At 39.6% G+C, this 21,453-nt stretch overlaps 1 protein-coding gene across 1 annotated transcript in view; it reads right to left on the reverse strand.

The window, feature by feature from the left end:
* PLCB4 (phospholipase C beta 4) overlaps nt 1-21,453 on the reverse strand; it is a 158,661-nt gene that overhangs the window by 11,150 nt on the left and 126,058 nt on the right. Inside the window, exons 28-33 of the mRNA XM_022556478.2 lie at nt 19,193-19,242; nt 18,981-19,046; nt 9,421-9,536; nt 8,072-8,147; nt 6,139-6,314; nt 2,890-2,991 (exon numbers count right to left, since the gene is read on the reverse strand). Of these exons, the coding sequence (XP_022412186.1) occupies nt 2,890-2,991; nt 6,139-6,314; nt 8,072-8,147; nt 9,421-9,536; nt 18,981-19,046; nt 19,193-19,242 (586 nt within the window). The remainder of the gene's footprint in view (nt 1-2,889; nt 2,992-6,138; nt 6,315-8,071; nt 8,148-9,420; nt 9,537-18,980; nt 19,047-19,192; nt 19,243-21,453) is intronic.

A 21,453-nucleotide genomic window follows, 5' to 3' on the forward strand; every position in this document is an offset into this window, starting at 1 on the left:
CATCTGTTCATAGACACTTAGGTTGTTTCCATGTCTTGGCTATTGTGAATAATATTGTGATGAACATGGGGATGTAGGCATCTCTTCTAGATAGTGTTTTCATTTCCTTCAGATATATACCCAGAAATGGAATTGCTGGATCATATGGTAGTTCTATTTTTAATTTTTTGAGGAACCTCCTCCATATTGTTCTCCATAGTGGCTGCACCACCAATTTACAATCCCACCAAGAGTACACAAGGGTTCCCTTTTCTCCACATCCTTGCCAACACTTATTATCTCTTGTCTTTTTGATAACTGCCACTCTAACAGATGTGAGGTGATATCTTATTGTGGTTTTGATTTGCATCCCCTGATGATTCATAGTGTTGAGCATCTTTTCATATACTGTTGGCTATTTGCATGTCTTCTTCAGAAATATGTCTATTCAGGTCCCCTGCCCACTTTTAAAATCAGATTATTTGTTTTTTTGCTATTGATTTGTTGATTTGCTTATATATTTTGGATATTAATCCCTTACCTGATATATGTTTGCAAATATTTTCACGCATTTGGTAGGTTGCCTCTTTATTTTGCTGATTATTTCTCTTCCTGTGTGCTTCATCTAACTCTGACACATTGATCAACAGTGTTTATGTTGTCATTCAGTTATAAATATCATGTCATTTATGTTGAAATGTCTGCTTTGACCCAAGAATAGAAGTATTTTTCAGCTTCTGCATGTCTTTCTTAGCTCTCTGATTATAAATTTTTAATTTTATTTCTCAGTAGTTTGATAAGGTGGATACACACAGCATGTGTTTAAAAAGGTAACCATTTAGCATAGAGAAATTATTTTTTAAGAGACCAGCCATTTGTAGATGTTTGAGAGTCACCTAACCACTGGATACTGAGTTATAATAAATAAGTATAATAAGCCAAAATAAGGAAATTAAATAAAAAAACTTTCCTGGTTAAGTTATCAGTAACTCATAATTTAAGATAACTTGATCTCAACTGGGTTAAAGTCCATTTTGCAACATAATTGAAAAAGTATGATAAAGAGCTATTTAACAATTAGCACATTTATCATGTTGAATTCTATATTTCAGTTTGGACAGTCTAAAACAGTTTAACAAGGTTTTATTATGGCATGAATATTTTGTGTTTTTCAGCTAAAGTGGACAATGTCATTTCCATGTACACAAGGCCATTAAGCAAAGTTCCTTGTCTGAGAATAACGTCCAGAGGGTGGCACTTTGTTAAAATAAACAAGAACCAGATAACTACCCCAAAATGATGGTGTAAATGAGCATTGATTAAATTGAGTAATAATCTCCCTAGAGAGACACAAATGACACTCCATGTTTACTGGGAAATTTCTTGGCCAAAGTGTTGAAAAGGCAATTCATTTCCAGGTCAAATTACTGTGGAATTCCAAATCCTATTACTGGCCAGTTAATTCCAAACCATATTTAATCCAACAAAACTTCAGCATAAAAATGCACTGGATGGTATTATGCTTTATATTTTGTCCTATTTCAAGTTTAACTTTAATTATGGTTAATAAATGAGATGCGTTTTAAAAATCAACGATATTGAAGTAGTTGGACAGCAGTTACTGCTGTGTTCAAGACAAGGAGGAAACATCAGGTATCAACTAAGCGTCCACAAAAGACCGTGTAGACAGTGGAATTGAAACAGGGGTACTTTGCTTGGAGCTGCAAAGTTTCCTAACAGCTCAGCCTATGGTCCACAGCTGAATGACGTAAAGCCCTAAACTTCATGCTCACGTTTTAACCCCCAAAGGTAATCTTCACTTTGCTCTGAATTTTGTTGAGCATAAAACACAGGCTTTGTGTGGGTGGTGAACTCAGCCGGCAGCCACATTCTATCCAAGTCTATTTCTCCAAGAGACACAATCCTGCTGTGCTTGACCACTGCTGTGTGAACCTAGCTCTCAGTTCTGGAGCAACCAGCATCTGTGTTCTTAGAGGCTTTCAGGGCAGCCATGAGCATCACAGATGAAGATGCTTTTTGGGATCACTGGGAACCAAGTGCTGCTAACTCCCTCTCTTGGGTACTATGACTACTGATGTCCTCTCAGATCCCCTTTACCAGCTTTGGCTAAAAGGCTTGCACCTAGGATCTTCTCTGGAGGTCACACAAACCTTCCCCCAACTCTATGTGGCCAATGACTGATTAACATAGAAGTACAAAAGCCAGACACCTGTGGTTCAAAGGGACAGATCATGGTAGAGTTTACAATCCAGAGCTTGGGATCAGGCTGAAGAGGAACTCTAGCCGAGACCATATCCTTACTTAGCCCCTGCCCTGGCCCCCTCCTGCTTCCTCCTCTCCCCTTAGCTGAAGATCCTTTCCTCAGTAAATCATATGCACACAAATTCCTGTCTCTGTTTCTAGAAACCCATTCTAAGACAAGGATGAACCAGAAAACCTGTGTGTGTGTGGGGGGGTGGTGGTGGTTTGAGATGACACCTGGTGTCAAGGACAGCACGAGGCCAGTCAAGGGAAGAAGACCATCCTACATGCTGTTATACAGACTGTAAGTCCATTCAGAATGGGCTTAACACCTGAGCAGATGAGATGCTTACAGGATGACCCAACGGGATGTGGGAAGGATATCTTGCCATATTTTATATAATTTTGTTTGTAAATTAGCACACATATATTGAATGTAAATCTGTTTTACTAGTGGTAGTAAACAATCAGAAGATGTTTTACAGCAATAATAATACATCCTCTAGCAGTTATAATAGCAGGATTCTAAACCAGAACTCACAGGTTTGTTTGTATCTCAAATGTGAGTGTGTGTATACACACAGAAATATTGTCGAGTCTGTGTCTTCAAGTCAGTGTTATATTCCGGCAGTGAGCGTTCAGACTCACCTTTCCCGTTCTGCTTTATTCTTGATAGATTTATCTTGGCTGATGGCTTTGCTATTTTCCATAGAAATCTTAGCCTGGTGTGCTCGCATTTCCTTGCTTTCCCTATGTATTAAAAATAAAAAAACAGGTGGTGATCATTTTGTAATGTATAGAAATATTGAATCACTATGTTGTGTACTAACATAGGAACTAACATAGTGTTGTAGATCAATTATACTTCAAAAAACAAAAAACAAACGTAACCAAACTCCCAGAAAAAGAGATCAGATTTCTGGTTACCAGAGGCAGGGGTGGGAGGAGGGGGAATTGGAGGAAGGTGGTTAAAAGGTACCAACTTCCAGTTATAAGATTAATAAGTCCTAGGGATGTAACGTACAACATGATAAATATAATGAACACTGCTGTACGTTATATATGAAAGTTGTTCAGAGAGTAAACCCTAAGAGTTCCCATCACAAGGAAAACATATTTTTTCTTTTTCTTTTCTTTTATATCTATATGAGATGATGAATGTTCACTAACTTTCTGTGGTAATCGTTTCATGATGTATGTAAAGCCAAAGCACTATGCTGTACACCTGAAACCATACAGTGCTGTATGTCAATTACATCTCGATAAAACTGGAAAGAAGAAAAATTAGGAGAGTGGATAGCTAGTGTTTAGTGGGTATAGAGCTTCAGCTGGGGAAGATGAAAAAGTTCTGGAGATGGATGGTGGTGATGGTTGCACAACAGTGCGAATAGACTTCATGCCATACATTTTAAAAATGGTTAAATTATAAATTTCATGTTATGGATATTTAACTCTAATAAAAAAAATGAAAACAGAAACAGAAAACACATTCCACATGTAACAACGGGACTAGGTTCACTTTTTATTTCACTATTGGGCTCATCAAGTTGTTTTGTACTCTGTGGAAAGGAGGGCAGGAGCCCCGATCCACTAGGATGCTTCTCCTGGGGGCAGTGGGTCACTGTGAAGTAACAGTGGTGGGCTGGGAAGAAGTGACATTATGTGTGTCTAAGCTAACCCTAACCACACAATGATCGTATTCAGCTGTCCAGAGTAGGACACTGTCATTAACATGCCATAAGAATTCTGAATAATAAAAGCTACAAATCTTAAGTTATATACAAATATCTCAGGCAATCATGTTTACCAACCTATATACAATTTAAAAATAAAGTAAATAGTGAATACAGCATGAGAGTAATCAAAGAATGCACAGGGACAACCACTTATGGTCAGTAGAATACAAGGATATTCCAGCTTTGCCCCATATTTTTGGGATCAGATGGCTTGGAAGAGAAAGGATGTTCTAACACTCACAAGTGACCATCCTGTTTTCTGACAGCCCAAGGGAAGGAAGGGGACGAAATGGTTTCCAATAAGCATAGGAAATGGGGGGGGGGGGAAAGGATGTTTACAGGTGACTGATCACTGTGTGTGTGAATGCGTGTGTGTACCACAAAAACTCATATCTTTATATTATTGATGAGTTCATTAAAAGCATACAATTTAGAATACTAAAATGAATATTATTAACAAAGAATCTTCCCTGGAACCTGTGGCAATCTCCTTGAAGCACTGCCTGGAAATGAGGGACCAAGGAGCGAGGTTGTTTAAGTAGTGTTTGTACTTCAGGGAAAGGGGTGGACAAAGCTGAAACAGAGAGTGCTTCAGTCAGAGACCTTAGGGCCACAGAGGCTGGAGTATGTATAGAAACTCCTGGGCCCAAGAAAATGGCTCTCAAAATTTTTCATAACTTGTTATTAAATTGACCATCCCTTCTTTCATTCAACAAGCACCTATCTATAACCAAATAATGCTGCTGAATGTTAAGAAGCCAAGATTTTTTAACCGAGAGCGACAGCTGTGATGGTGACAAAGAAACACAACTACAGGATGCTTGAGAAGAAGCTTTGATGCTGCTGTTTTTTTTGAAAAATACCCCTGTCATCGATCTGTTTTTTAAGGTAAGTTAGTATTAAGGTTATGGTTCCTTCAAATGACTTCCTGTGTCATGCAAGAATTCATTTACTTTTTTTTTAGACAATGCCTGCTGTTGTGGGCTAATTTTTTCCCTTTATTCAACTTCAAAAGAAAAAAAATTAGAATAGAGTACCTTATTCTTTGAAGTATCTTTGAATAAGGGTGGACACCTAAAATCTGGTATTATAGCAATGGTCAAAGGGAGGATAATGAACAGACCTTTCTGTGTACTAAATCAAGAGCATTTCTAAGGGAAAAAAAGACAACTTTTAATCCTATACAAATAAATAGAATACTTGAAAATGGACAGTGTCTGGAAACTTAGCCCACAGGAAACTCAGCATAGTATACCTCATTTAGTTGATTCATGTGAGAATCAGAAACTATGGCAAAAATACTTCATGTTCTTATGGCTGTATATCACTCCAAAATAAAGTTGGAAATCTGAGAATGTGCCTAGATAATTCATGCAGTTAGATTTTAAAAGTTTCTTTTTGATTTGTTTGTAAAATGCTTCTGTTTTCTACTTTTCTGTGTGTATCAACAGACCATAACTGTGGCATACAGCTGGCACTAAGGTAGGCGCAGGCGAGCTGCAACAAAGCTGTGATAAAAAGACATAACTGACCTAACACTCTTCCGCCCTGGGAAAAAGTCCAGCTCATCATATGCAGTATGCGATTTGCTGAAATGGGGTGAGACCAAAGTAAACAGATACTTTTTGCTGTTTCTTGATCAGGCCTGCTTTTCTAGAACTCATAGAAGTCCAGACAGCGGAAACAAGGGTCTTTCCTCAGGTACCTCTGAGTGATCAGAACCAATCCCTCTAGGAGCTCAACTGCTTGGTCTTTACCTCCTTCTATGTCTTCTCTTCCAAGAGGCTCCAGATCATTTTTCAAAGGCCGCCTCCAGCCCTATCATTCTATGAAGCATCTGGGACCACTTGGAGGCGGTAGAGCCTGTGACACGTTTTAGTATGTATCATACGCTACTTGTAACGTGACTTAATTTGTCATGGGAGTGTGAGATCTTGCCAACGCTTGGAAGCCCTTTGATGGCAGAGGCCATTTCTCATAGTTCCTCTTGCTCACGTCAACTGTACAATAGGATATATGTAAAAGCTCAATGTTGTATGTCAAGTTGATTTTCCTTACTACCTTGACAGGTGCATACACACACACACACACACACACACACACACCACAAAACTAGTCTTTCGTAAAAATTGGGAGTGTCTTCTGGAGCTAACTCTCCCACCTGTCATGGGACAGTTTCAACTGCAGGGTCTGCTGCTCGTGGGCGTTGATCAGGAGCTTTTTGAGTAGCTCGCACTGCTGGCTGAGGTGCAGATCCCGGATCTCCTGCTCCTCTGCACTGTGAGTGTTGATCATGTCTGACCACTCTTTTGTGTGCTGCGCCACGATCTCCTTGACCTGCGTGGGGAAAAGGGGGTGGTGCCACTTGGAATTCTCACAGGTCAGGTAGGAACTGAAAGCACAATATTAGCCATGCATTTCAGATCCCTCCCACCAATTTACTTGGTCAATCAGTAGACACCCATATAACCTGCAAAAATATGTACTAATCCGTGGGAATCAGGAAGTCATTGCTTATTAAAATAGAGCAAACACTTTGGCTCTAAATACTTAATCATGACTCGTTATTTCAACTGCCTAACTCGCCCACACTCTGGTTTGTCTGGGCTTTGGGCTCCTTTACCAATTCTATCAGAATTCTCTTCATCACCTTATATTTTTCCAGCTTCACTTCCACAAGGCCACAGATCTGAATAGAGAGCTGTGTTCTCTTATTCCTGGATCATGACTTATTGTGTCATTTGAACAGATGCTGGGGTAGAAAGTCTTCTCCTGCAAAGAGTATCCGTGCTCTTCACACTGTGGTTTTACAGCTCATCAATAGCTAGATTCTCTTTCTCCACCTCCTTGAATCTGGCTGACCCGTGATTTGCTTTAGCCACAAGACAGTAGCAAATGTGATACAAGCAGAAGCTTGGAAAGTACTTATCCTTTTTCTATGCCTGGAACCTTGAGGCTAACCTGTGGTAAAGCCTGTGCTAGCCTGCTGGAGGATGAGAGGTCATGTAGGAAAAAACAACCAGCAGTCAGCTACCCACCAGAGAGCTGAGTGAGGCTATCAATCCCAGCTGACTGTTGACACACACATGAGCCCAGCCAAAATCAGTAGAACTGTCCAGTGGAGTATAGCCCAAATTCTAACCCACTGAATTGTGAGCTAATACATGGTAGCTGTCTTACGCCACTAAATTTCGGCATGGTGTTTCATGCAGCAAAAGCAAATTGATATGGTGGCCAACATTTCTGTTTTCCTATTTATGCAAAGCATTTAAAAATCATGGCATGTTGCATAGTTGTTAATTCTCACATATTCCAGTTAAGAAGAGAGAAAGAGAGAGTGGGGAACAACTCTTAAAGATACACAGCTTACTGCCTCTACAGACTGCATGGCAGAGTGGACACAAAATACACAGCACCAAAGAGAACTTCGGCTTGGATGCCCGGTTGGCCCAGGTGTGTGGCAGGGTCGCTGGCTGGATGACAGAGCTGCATGTAGACATACGGAGGCTGGCTGGTTTGACCAAAAGCTATAGTTGGAAACTTTCTTTCACAGTTTCTTTTCTTTTATAATTATTATAATTATAATTATTTATGTTCTTGATGGCACCTTGGTGCTCAGCTCTCCAAAATGTCCATAATCTTAATTAATGTCCCCTAAACTATTTTCTTGCATCTTTGGGGGAATCCAAGTAATTAGGCTCATCTCCTAGAATCTCAGCTCTGGATTTTTTCCCATCCCAAACTTCCACAGCAAAGTTAGGACGGAATAAGTATCAAAGAGCTACTGAACCCTCAAGGTGGGTGGTTTTCTGTCCTATGATCAATGTTACTTCTATAGGGAATCATATTCTGTATTTTATACACTATTTCCTTTTAGTTGTTTCCCTTGATGTCTCTGAGGCAGACAACATAGATATTGTGAGCATATGTTTACAAATTAAGGAAAAGGTGTTTCATGAAATGGCTCTTCTCCAAGCCAGTGAGCCCAGACCAGCCCCAGGCTACTGTTATTTCTGATTTAAACTGGGTGCAGCTTCTAAAAAATTACACAGTATCTTCTGCAGTTGCTGCTGTAAAAACAGGTATTTTCTTACCTTAGATTTGTGATCTGATGTCAGCGTCTGAATTTTAATTTCTGTTTCTTTCTTCATTTCGAGACAATTACTTCCCCTGAAAATGGAAAACCACAAATGCATGCCAGGCATTAGATATCTTTCCTCTCCCAGGAACCTTTGCTCCAAAGCCTTCCAATGAAGACAATTTGTTCATCAAACATGAGACGCCATGGCTCACTGGGCAGCCTCGGTTCTTCCAGTAATAGATGCACACCTTACAAAATATCTGTATCGTGATTACTCAATTCAACCACTACACAAAGAGACATTTCAGACCTAACAATTATCTCATTGTTAAAGGTTTGTTGTCAGAGTTTCCATTTTGGTTCCTGCTTTTCTTCAAGCTATTTTTTATTTATTCAATAATACACTATTTAGGATGAGAACTGAAAAATAGGACCTCAGCCTTGAAACGAGTTTTCAATTCTTCCACTTTGGTTGTAAAGCCAGATTTTTGTCTTTGACACATGCCAGCAAGGGAGAAAAATAGCATTTCTTGGCAGTGCAGGGTAATTTTTGCTTCTTACTCTATTGTGAGTAGGAAATATATACTAGGCAATTGCCCAGCAACTATTACTGCTTATTTCAGTGATTACTTTTTCCTTTTGGAATATCCATATCATTGCTGAAACCAGAATAGGTCCTGAGCTTCTGCCTTCAGCATATATGCTCTGATTTATTATGGCCTAAGTCAGAGTGCTTCATCATATTATTAATAGAGAGTGTCTCTGAGAGGCACATTCTAAACATCCAACTTATCACTTCTCCATGGCTGGCACTGAGTGTGTTTCCCTCCTGCTCTGTTATTCAGTGAGCTTGCAGCATCACAGAAACATTCCCCCAGCTTAATTCTATCAATAGATAAAATCTTTCAAGGTAAATGCAGTGATAGGTTTTATTCAACAGTTTCATCTGTTGGCATAAGCTAAGGATTCTTGTAATATTAAACATCAAAATTGCGTTTTTTTCCTTGAGTGTATCAACCTTATTATTTATTACCTAGCAATGCAAAATGATTTCTGGAATTTTTCCAACTGTAATTTGTCCTTCCTTCTCCCCCTCGACCCCCATTCACCTTAAAGGTACCATGAAAGACACAGTTATTACTTCATTAACCAACAGCTGCAGAACTTGAATAAAGCTCTTCTTTTCCACTTCAGTCACTCCCTTCAGCTGAGTGAGTCGCTTATTTTCCAGGAATCATTGTTAATGATGAAAAACACAGTTAAGACTAAGTTCTTCCTTGGCCTAAACAGGCAGTTGAACTGTGGGAAAAGACAAAACATAAAAAGGCAAACAGCCTCCAGAAGGACATAAACAGCATTTACCCCTTCTTCTTCATTGCCTTCTCTAGGATTTTCTCATGAGTTGACTTCTCCTTGTCATACTGCGCCACAATTTTGTCAACTTGTGTGCAATGTAGCTTCTGCATGGTACTGTGCTCCTGAACGAGAAGAATTTGTAGTGACGAGTTAGACCTGTAGTGTAGCTGGTAAACTTTCTCCCATGTTGGGCTGGCATAATTTTCAACAGCTCTTTCAGAGTCTTGGTTTGAAAATCAAGGAGTAACTGAGTCTGGGAGCTGGAAAGACTTCCAATCTCCCACCCGACCCAAGAGTTTCTTGTATTCCCATAAGGTCTCTCCAACAAGTGGGCTTCCAGTCTCAGTCCATTGAATATGCCCACCTCAAAAGGCAGCCCTGCCCACTGCTGGGCAACACCAATCATCCCAAAGTTCTTTCTTCTGCACATAGATGTCTCCATAGAACTGCCACCCATCCATCTTTGTTCTGCTGAGTCATCTAATGAGTCCACTGCCCCTTCTACAACCTAGTCCCAAAAACCCAAGTTCAGCTACCATATTTATTCTCTTTTACATGCTGAATATAACTATTCATTATGTGGCATGGCTTCTAAACACCGGACACTTTTTGGAAGGTCTTGAATACCATCATTACACAGTGAGAACCTCCACTGTGGTTGTCAATCTCAGCTCATTTTGAATCCTCATCAATTGATATTTTTGCCAGCTTCCTAATCTAGATGCACTCACAAGGATGACAGAACGTTGAGGAACCCTGGCCTTCAGCTTTACAGATAATTAAAATATTTCTCCATCTGCTTCCTTCAATCACTGAAAATGGGGCTGCAATGCTTTGAAAATAAGTATTTCTTTATAAACATTATTTCTTCCTGATAATTTGGTCACAGCCAGGGACTTAACTGAAATCAGATTTCTTTAGCTGATCAGCCCCTAATCATAGAGGAAAACAGTTCAATCAGTAATATCCACTCTAAGATGATGCTTGATGTTATATCCTAGTCTTACTCTTGAGAAACTTAGAGAAATGAGATGATACTGAAGTCTGGAATGGATAGACTTTGCTCAGGTTATATAACTACCCTCATGGTCATGTTTCCTTTTGCTTATTTTTTTAAGTGAGTGACTTAATTATTTTACGTTTAATTTTCTTCCTAAGGTAGGCTCACCTTTAACCTACTTCATGGATATCTTAAAAGATTTCATAAAATATAAATGGGGGAGGGATTTTGAACTTTCCCAAGATTTTCTTAATTTCCCAATACTGTTAGCAGGTTAACACAGGACTTGATTTACAGTTCATTTATATATAAATTCTTCAGAAACGCATTGGTGCACATGGTCTCAGCATTCCTGTCCAGTGAATAAATGCCTCTGGGAGAAGGCATGGAGGAAGGTGGTGCTAGGCAGGAAGGTTCTAGGAATAGGACCTGATAACAGGGACAATGAGTGCTCTGAGGTGATGTTACCTTCCCCTGGATTTGGGGTTAGGGAATTATAGGTAACAATGTCCTGCTTAATTTGTGGTAACCTGGAACACCTCATAAATCCAGTCCTGTTACCAATATCTGTGCCCTTTTGTGTTATAAACAAGGGGTTCTGCATTGGGTTAAAGACATGGACAGTCTCAGGTCTTAGGACAAGCTACTTACCCTCTCAGTCTGTTCATCTTTATAATTGGGAGAGTGATACCTTCTTCAATCTTTATAATTGGGAGATTGTTGCCTACTTCAAAGGGTTGTTAGGATTAAATATAAGAGAAATCATATTTCAAATGCCTGTTATACCTTATTCAAAATACAATTACATACAAACCTACTTATATTATTCAGTACTCATGAAAACATGCAGAGAGTGACCTGGGAGAAGGGAGAACAGCCTGAGAAGTTAAATCAATAAACTTTTCCTCCAAGCTTAACCTACTGCCGCAGGAATAGATTGACACGTCGATGTATCCTTATTTAAATGGATTTAGCTACTCTTGCATTGTCATGGGGAAAAAAACCCCACTAAATCACCCTACTACTAGCCTCCCTTCTAAGATTTAGTAATCATCATGCCTGTCTGGCACATGTATTAATTTTCCTGGGCAAATAAGGGGCTGTATGCAAGTCTAGAATAAAACATTTCAGAGGTGCCACATTCCTATGTCCCTTGCAAATATCATTGAAAGGAGGGTGGAGAAGATTGTTTCTTTAAATATTCTAGCGCAGCACAAGAAAAGGGAAAAAAAAAGAGGCTCTGAGGATTGGAAGTAAGCTGACATAGACTATTGCTTAAGGAAGTATTCTGGTGAACCTTAATTAACCCAATTAAGATATGAGGAATGAGGGTGTTTGTACCATAAAGGCATTCATGATGGCTTCAAGTATATAAGATATGCTCTACAAGGGCAGGGAAAACCTCTTTTTTTCACCACTACACGGCCCAATGCTTGGTACAAAGTAGATTCAGTAAATATTTGTTGCATGAATTAAAAAAATTAGCATGGAAAAGCAGTAGGAGGACTTGGATTCTGGTCCCAGCTCATCCTAGTGGCCTTGTGTAACAAACATAAATCTTTCCAGGCTTCAATTTCTTTATTAGAAAACTGAACAGGACCTTGTTTGCCCAACCTAATTCATGGTTATGAGCTGCAAGTTACCTAATGTATATAGAATTTTAAAAAATTAGAAGCATATGGAATTAAAATGATTACAATGAATACACATAACAAGAAAGCTCACCTTGAAAAATTATCTCTTGTGTTTCTTCTCTGTGCTCAAAACTATCCCTGCGTGGTAGGTAGCAGGTATTGAAGTTTTGGGATAATCTGGTTCCCAGACAACACTTCCCCTTTCACAAAGAAATGGGGACCTAATTACTGATCATCACTTGATGGGCATGGCGGTGGGCTCAAGCCTCAGCTTCCTGTTGTACAAACTAGAGGAGCCAGGAAATTATCTCTAAGCCTATTTATACTAAACACAAAAAACAAAAAAACTATCATTGATTTTATTCTTTTGGTCCTTAACTGAGTCATGAGACCCTATGGAAGAGATAAGTCCTTTTTCATTCTTTCAGGTCAAGAGTACCAAAATTAAATATGTTGACTTAAAAGTCTATCTTAATTGGGACATTTTGGGGAAATTAATGTATGGCTTTTAGCAGGATTTGTATATATTTCTATCAAAGTTAAGAGTACCTGCTCTATATATGTATATGTATAATTGATTCACATTGCTGTACACCTGAAACTAACACAACATTGTAAATCAACTATACTCCAATAAGAAAAAAAGAACTGTCTACCACCATCAACTGCTAAAGGAAAAAAAAAAATCAATAGTAACCTCAAAAACTACAGTATATCTATTTGCTCAGTGGAAAAAAAAACATTAAGAGTAAATTCAGCTTCTTCTGGGAAAAACTTCTGCTGCAATTCATTCTTGTGGCTGATGTGACTCTGGGCATAAATTCTCACGCCACAGATGATACTGAAACATCTGAGTAAGTCGCGTTTGCTCAGCACGCACCTCTGAGATTACCAGTAAGCTGCCTTTGTGGGTGGTTGCTGTGTCTCTGCCCATTTCTACTTCATGACAGAGTGGTAGGTGTGTTACTGACTTCTTACCACGAATTACATTTGATGAGTTTAACAGTAGTCTTGGTGTTTATTATCAGCAAAACTGCTTGCATAGCAAAGAGCATATTTTCCATTAGCAGCTTTACTGAAATGCCAAATTTTAGTCAGATTCTCAGGCATTTTATTTGACTCATCTAGTGATGATGCTGCAAACTGGTGGTCCAAGGGATGCATTCAGTTTTTGTTACTGCTTTTTTTTTTTTGCCGACATGGTGTTTCAGAAAAAGACTGAATTAGTGGCCAATATTAAAAGAAGAGGAAATTCATTTAAGATTTCAGGTTCTGTGATTCTCCTTTAGAGAATGAAGCTGGCCCACAGACTCTCAAGGTGGGAAGACCTCAGACTCAGACCAATGGTAGGAACTGAGTCTGACTTGCCCTTTGGACAAGAATGAGTGCTCCCCGTTTTCTACATGGGGCCAACTTCCTTCATTTACTTCTTTTACCTCATTTGAGCTGGAATTCTTCTTCTAATGTGTTATTGGGGATATTTACTTAACTTTGGGTTTAAATTTTTTGCTCTAAGGATTGGACCACATCTGACAATTGAAAAGCATGCTTGTCTTTTAATGAAAGCAACCCTAGCTCTGGACCCAGATGAGCCCTGCGCTAGTGTGGGATCACGGTTGCTTAGTTCTGCTCTTTCTGTGTCTCATCTAATGGACACTTGAAAAGCAGTCCACTAGTTTCCATTTCAAATTGAGAAAGTGAGAGACAAGTAGAAGTTTGACTGTCAACCGCATTCAGAGGATCAAAAGCAATTGACCATTGCCATTTTCCGAAAACTAGCCATGTTGGCTAGCATTTCGATCCCATTTGGGGCTCAAATGGTCAGTACCTATCTTTTCTTCTCACTGTCCTAACAGCAGATCTCACAACTATTTCTTTGGCTCACTTTCATATATGGTAGATCCTCATTGTCATATTACTATTCCTTCTCCATCCTGCAGCTAAACTTTAAGTTTGGAAATAAGCTCTCTTATGGACCATACATTTCTTAAGCCACTAGGTTAAGTAAACCACATTCTCTGCTTCCCTTTCTGAGAAGTGGCATGATTTACTCAGGCTGGTATGTAATAGCTGAGAGTGCCCTACAGTCACTGAACATGGACTGAGTACTGGTCTCTGCTTTTGGCTACCATGTGCCATGGTTGACCCATGGGTGCTGTGATTGGAAGGTATAGCATAGGCTACCTTCCCTCCTCTGTAGGTTATTTTATAACCCAGAGCTTTGAGGTAGCAAACCTTAGCCCCATCTTAGGTAGCACCATAACTGTTAGAAAGGGTTATATAAATGTTGTTTCACAGAAAGGCTGGGGTAGTTAATCCTTACTATTGCTTGACAACAGGGCAAAACCCATTTTTCAGGGAGGCCTGCTCTGCATCTTACAGGCCTTTAGTGGGGTTTTCACTGAGGAACAGTAAAGAGTGCTAAATAATATTCCTAAAGAAACAGTTTTCAAAATTAATGTGCATAGGAGAGGAGCTTATTTAAAATGTATTTCCTAGATTTCTCCTTGGAGATGATAAAAAAGTCTCCAGTGGGCACAAGAATATGCAGTTCTATGAAGCCTCCAGTTCTTGGCCCAAGGATCATGTGTTGAAAAAGCAGTCCCAAAGGATGCCAAGATATCTGTGCCCTGTAGACTCATGACTGCTCTTAAAAACCTTTCACTAAGACCATCAAGATGTGTGGAAATAAAAACTAATGTGGGAAAACTCAGAGGCAACCCAATACAGTGATGAAGAGCTTGAGTTCTGGAGTCCAATAGAATTTGGTCCAAAGCTTGGCTCCACCATTTAAAAGCTAGGTGATTTAGTCAAGCTGTGTTTCTTTTAAGTGTAAATTATCTCATCTGGCAAATGGTTGGTAGACTGTTTGCAAAAAGGGCCACAATGATTTCTCTTTCTGTATCCAATCCCCTTTGCAACCTGACTTTGTGGTTCCTCCTGCCAAGAAGTAGAGTCCTCATCCCTTGAAACTGGGACAGCCTTGTGACCTGCTGTAGCCAAGAGATGGAGGTGGAAGTGATGCTGTGCCAGTTCTGAGCTGAGGCTTGGTCTCTTGGGACCCCTACCATGTGAATAAGCCTGGACTACTGCTGAAGATGAGAGACCACAGAAGCAGAGGCCTTCCAAAGTCAGCCAGCCCCCCACATCTGCCCACCATCTGCCAAACTGGTAGTGACAGCAGATGTACAAGTGAACCCAGATGAGACCAGGAACATCATCCAGCTGAGCTGCAAAATTGTGGGCTAAATAAACAGTGGCTGTTTTTAGTCACTACATTTGGGGATAGTTTGTTACTCAGCAAAAGCTAACTGATACAAGTTAATATAATTATAATAATCCTTTATATAATTGTTATAAGAATACCAAATAATAAATGCTTATGTATATATTAGCTAGTTTTACCTTTTGAAAAGTATTGACAGATAGAAAAACTAGTGTTAGGATCAATAAGATCAAATGGGATCAGGCACTAAGTGGGTCCAGTGGTAATAGATTCACCACATCCTCTCACCTCCTTCACCAGTGTTTCTTTTTTTCAGTTTTAAAGGCAAGTGTATTAGTTGAGTAGACCTCAGTATATATTGGGCAAGTAAATATTCCAATATACCCTTAATCTTAAAAGTTGGCTCAGATGAGACAGTGGAAAGAATTAGGGAAGTACTATAGACTGAAAAGTTACAGAAACTTTATAAAGAGAAAGGTCTAACTGTTTGAAAATAATTATTTGCAAAGCCTTTGGACAGTTCAAATAGATGAAAAGCACTTTAATTATAACCAGCATGAATGAGTTATATTGCTCTAGGCACTTCTCTGAATTTCATTTTATTCATGTCTAAAATGTGGATAATACCATTTGGGTTTCAGGGATATTGTGAGAATTTAAGAATGTATATACAATGTGTAACACAAAAGTGACATTAAATAAATGTCAGCCTTATTAGTAGTGGTAGTTCTATATAAAAAGATTATGGAATTCAGAGTTCATAAATTATACTGCCAAAGCAGGTTGAATAGAAAAGTGGGCCCCCTGTGTATTTAATGTGGGAGAAGGAATTCATCATAAGCTTATAATTATACATTTGTGACTTTAACTTCTGAAGTACATGAGGATATGGAAAACAAGCCATGAAATGCATTTGCCTGCTAAGAAATGCTTTCAACAAGCATTCTGAAAAGCAACAGGCAAGCACTGTATATTTTACTGTGCAATTTGGCTCTGTTACTTGACTGAAGGCATTTTGAAGGCTTCCTCCAAAAAATGTACACTAAAGCTGTTACGAAAGTCCACACAAATTTAGATGGTAGGATTTAGGGAGATTTAAAATCTCCTTTTCAGTTTTGGTTCTATTAGAATGTGGGGCTCCAAGAAGCTTGAAGTTGTTTCTGCAAATGAAGGCAACTTGGATTCTATTCTGCCATATAGGATTTATTTGTTACTAAATACTAATATTTCCTCACCAATAAGTGTGAAGAAAATGGAAGGAATAAAGTTCAGTGGCATCAGAGGGGAAGAGCTATCAAAGCTACCTCTAAATTCTCTCATGGAAAAATAATTTTTCACTTGCTATTGACTGAATATTTGTATCCCTCCCCACTCTGAATTCATATGTGGAAGCCTTAATCCCCAGTGTGTTTGGAGGGGGTGCCTTTGGGAGGTGGTGAGGTCATGAGGGTGGAGCTTTCATGAATGGGATTAGTGCCCTTATAAGAAGATACAGGAAAGAGATGAAAGCTCTCCACACCATGTAAGGAGCAGTAAGAAGGAGGCTGTCTGTAAACCAGGAAGGGGGCCCTCGTCAGACACTGAATCTGGTGCACCCTGACCTTGGACTTCCAGCCTCCAGTACTGTAAGAAAGAAATTGTTGTTTAAGCCACCTGGTCTATGGTAATCTGTCATAGCAGCCCAAACTGACTAAGACACCATCTTTGCCACTTTTCCGATTAAGCAGATAGGCCTGTTAATAGAACTGAGACAGTCTGAACTCGAAGGTTTAGATAGGGAATCAGCAGACAATTCTGCTCAGTGTTATGGAGTTTAAGTCCTAAAGAACCAAGGCGCAACCGTCCTCAGCAGCTGTCCAGGTAACCAGTATATTGACACTCTCCAAAGTAGATGGAGATTTACATACTGTCCCATGTGCTGCCACTGCCTTGGATGCAACACAGGAACTTGTTTACTTACTGAAGCATCCAATATCCTTCACAGAATAATGCAATATGAGTATGGGTTCCAGACTCAAGACAATTTGGGTTCAAATATTGGCTCTGCTGCCCTCTAATGCTGGGGCATTAGTTACATGGCTTCACCTCCCTGATCTTAACTTCCACATGTGCACAATGGGGACTTAGAATTTATCTTATAGGGTAGAAAGTATAAGCTGAGGTAATAAATATAAAGTGCTGAGCACAGCATATGGAAAATAACTTCACATACAAAAATCCTAGATGGTATATTATTCTTATTATTATCAGACATGGTATATTTCCTGGTCATGCCTCAATATTAATGAGACTCAGGCCAAAATGTTTAAATTTCCAATCAGTCCAAAGGCCATTGAGATGCCTGCCTCAATAACAGAGATCCAACTTAAACAGAAGGAAAATCTGGTGGATGACTCCTTGCCATATGGTTACCAACTCCATTCCTAATAACCAAAGTCATTGAAAGTGCATTCGCATTTCCTTTTCTCTCCCTTTTCTGTTCCCTTTCCATATTCCAGCTTGCTGCCAATGACCAATAAAATGGAAATCCCTACTTGAGCTCTGTCTCCACACTTATAAAAATCTGTGGCGGGTTTCCCACGTGGGCAATGAAAGGAATTCCACTGAATAGAACTGAAATTCGAGCAGTCTTTGAAGTGACCGCTATATCAGCAAATCCATGAAGCCAATAATACAGGGACTGTTACTAGGCCAAGATTAGGCCAAATTTCTCAAAGGAGCACAAACCATTAAAGAGATGACAGAGTTCCAGGCTGCACTCTTTGCATCTTCGTATTTGAAGTGACTCAGAGGTTCATCACTCAAGTCCAGCTCTGCAGGCTGTGCCTTGGTTTGAGGCTGGGGTCAGGGTATAAAGAAGTGGGATGGCAACATGAGCTTAAAAGAATTCAGAAGTCCTTTCAAGTTAAGAAGTTAAAATTTCTCTTGCTCTCCTTACCCGTAATGGAAGAGGACAAATTTACCCTTCCAGCAGCAGCAGCTGTTGTGATACATCTTAGGAAGGAAAAAGATATCACGTTTGTCTCTTTTCCTGGTGAGGGAAGACTTGAAAGCAGGATGGCGTCTGGGTGCTGTGAAGTTTTTCAACCTACGTGAGAATTCCTGCTATTCTCTTAAATTTGTAGCTAACTTAGATTTTCTCATGATCACTGTCCAAAGACCTCTTCTTATGGGTAAGTAGGAACAACAACTATATTCCATAAGTAGGCCAGCAAGCAGAGTTTACATAATGGGGGGAAGGTGAGACAAACTCTTTCTCTAGGTGGCTTGGGTGAGAAGTTTGGAGCTGGCCAGCATCTCCCCTGACACACCGCGTATGGCAAACTATTTGCCAGTGACTAAGGGAATTTCAGTACCCAGAGACTAAGACTATGCGCTGGTTTTCAATAGTCAGGTGACAGCCCACTCGTTTAGATAAAGTCAAATTATGAAACAATTTTGAAATGGGTGAAGCTTTGTTATGCTTTTGAAATAAATGTTAGAAACACAGATCACAAATCAGTGACAACCAATCCCAAATGGATTCTATTTTTAAATTTCATTTCTAAGCAGTTAAAATGAAGGTCCTTCTGCCCAGTTGGCTGGTATCAGTTTCTAAGTAGTGTTTTTGGCTGTGAGGTTTCATCAGAGAGATGAAAGGAAAAAACACACAAACAAGCAAACAAAACTACACACACATATTGCTTGCCCACACAAAACACTGTACCTTTGCATGTTTCTTCTTTAAAGAACTGAGCTCCTTCTGTTGTTTCTTTAAATGCTTCAAGTAAGCCTGTGGGGGGGAAAAAGAAAGGCAGGATCCCAAATAAGTTTGTGTAGTACTACCACAATGATTACAGTTAGTGAGAAACAAAAATAAGTCAGTTTCACCAACAGGCAGAACACAAGAGTGCTGGCAAAATGACGGAGTAATTTTACCTTCATCTGCTTTAAATCTTCTATCCTCACTTGAGGGATCAGTTCAATACCTGAAACAAAAAGTCACTGTGTATATTAAAAATGAGAGAGAATAAGTGATCATATCAAATTCACAGTTTTGAAATCTCATCTAAAGATGCTGACGCAGCTTTCCGTGTAATGTTATGGATATAAACATCTTAGTTTCCTATTACAGAGCAATTAATTAGACACTTACCTGAAACGTTTATTGTTTTAGGTCAGGTTCCCTACTATCAGAGCCTGAAAAGGGGATTTGTGTACACATGATTTATCAAGGGAAGGCTCTCAGGAGAAACCCCTTAGAGGGTGGGAGAGAAGCAGGATAGGGCAGAGGAAGAAGCTTGAGTGTCTTTCTAGCTGAAATCCAGCCTAGGTCTGATCCTACAGGAAATTCTTTAGCATAAACGGCCCTCTGGTGTTGTTCTAGTTTGAGGTAAGGAAACTGGGCTTTTGTAACCCCATATCACTCAGCTAAGGGTGTCAGAGATTTTACAGAATCTTCCTTTTCGAGGCAAGAGAACTCACATGGTCTGAGGGCAACTCTAGGGAGAAAAGTGCAGCTGTGATTTGCAGTCAGCCAGTATTCCCAGGCACCGAGGGTTGCGACACCAACCCCATAGAGGAGATCAGACCAGGCACAGCAGCATCTATTACAGTTACCTTTATCTTTGTATTTGAAGGCTCATCCTATAAGTCCACTAACTACCAACTCTATTCCCAGCTTAACCATCATCAAAGAACAAAACATTTTTTCAGCCGCTTTCTTTAACTGAATTTAATTTTAGCATTTAAGTGATATACTACTGAGTCCAAAAATGCCTTTAACAGACATAAAATAATGAAAATAATGAAATCAAACCATCGTAGAACAGGACGCTGTCATGAAGACCTAGATTAATATACTAAGTCATCCTGTTACTGGAGTGATGCTAAGCCTGGTGTTGTCATGGCAACCACATTTGTAGGCGAATCCCAAAACATGTTCTGTTTGACTGCAGATATTCATCTTACGCAAACAAGATGAATGTGCCCTCTGTACTATAATTGATTTCCGTTAGAATCCCAAAGGCTAGGTATGAAATATTCAAGAAAGATAGGTGTCAAGTTCTAGGCTCTTGTTTTTCAGCTGTACTGATTTTAAGAAGATGTGCACACCCAGTGTGAGCGTGGTAAGGACAGAAAAAAGGAGAGTCATGGCGGAGAGAAATCAGTCTTCTGATCTATAACATTTTGTGATAGGGGTGTCAAGGGATCATGGGGCTACTCTCTAATCTCTTAGGTCTGACATCACAAGCTAATTTCCTGCTTTACTGCAGGGCAGAGGGGTCTATCCTGGCATCACTAAGAGCTCCCTATCTTTGGGTCTCTTTTCTCTCTTCTATAAAATGAACACACAGAATTGGGGGGCATGCAAGGTCCTCTGGAGATCTAACAAATACTAAGAGTTTGACCTAGTCTGATGAGACTCTTTTTTGGTGTTTGTTCAATGAAATCTTGATTAACAGGACCCTGTGAAAACATAAACCTTTGGTCTTCTTTGGAGAAAGACATTATAAAAGTGTTAGTTCCTGTGAATGATTTAGTTAGTTAGGAAAAAAACACACTCTACAGAACAGGAACTGGTACATGCTTGGTTTCATCTATATGTCCAAAGCAGCTTGTCTAATAGGACTTCCAATAGGAGTGGATATGTTCCATCTGTGAGCTGTCCAGTGGATGGCCACGAGTTCCACGTGGCTCTTGAGCACCTGAAATGTGGCCAGTGCACCTGAGGAACTCAAGTTTTGATTTTTAAGCCCAAATAGCCACATGTGGCCAGTGGTTTCTATATTGGATAGTGTAGGTCTCCAGGCTTCTGGTTGGAAAGTAGGGGTGAATTTGGGCCCCAAAGATTTTGACTAGTTGAAGGTTCAGTATATATATATATATATATATATTTTTATCAACGCAGCTCATTAAAAATGACTTGTTTTCTCTCAAACCGTAATTTGGAAATCAACTAGTTGAGTTTCCTTAATTCTTTATCCTTAAAATTAAAGAGAAAATCAAGCAGCATTGGTGCAGTTATTGCTATTTGGCTGTGTGTCTAAGAGAAATCATGTAGAACTTCAGGACTCCTCACCTTCACAGATGTTCACGCAAATTCTGTCGGGCTCCACCCTGACAGCTTCCTTTTCACCCTGAAACTTCTCTTCTTGGCTCAGACAGGACACCTCTCTTCCCTCTTTATGCAGCAGGAT

Source organism: Delphinapterus leucas, chromosome 15, assembly GCF_059928025.1.
Source record: "Delphinapterus leucas isolate spDelLeu-1000000601 "Yukka" chromosome 15, BTC_Dleu_Yukka2, whole genome shotgun sequence".
Classification (NCBI taxonomy): domain Eukaryota; kingdom Metazoa; phylum Chordata; class Mammalia; order Artiodactyla; family Monodontidae; genus Delphinapterus; species Delphinapterus leucas.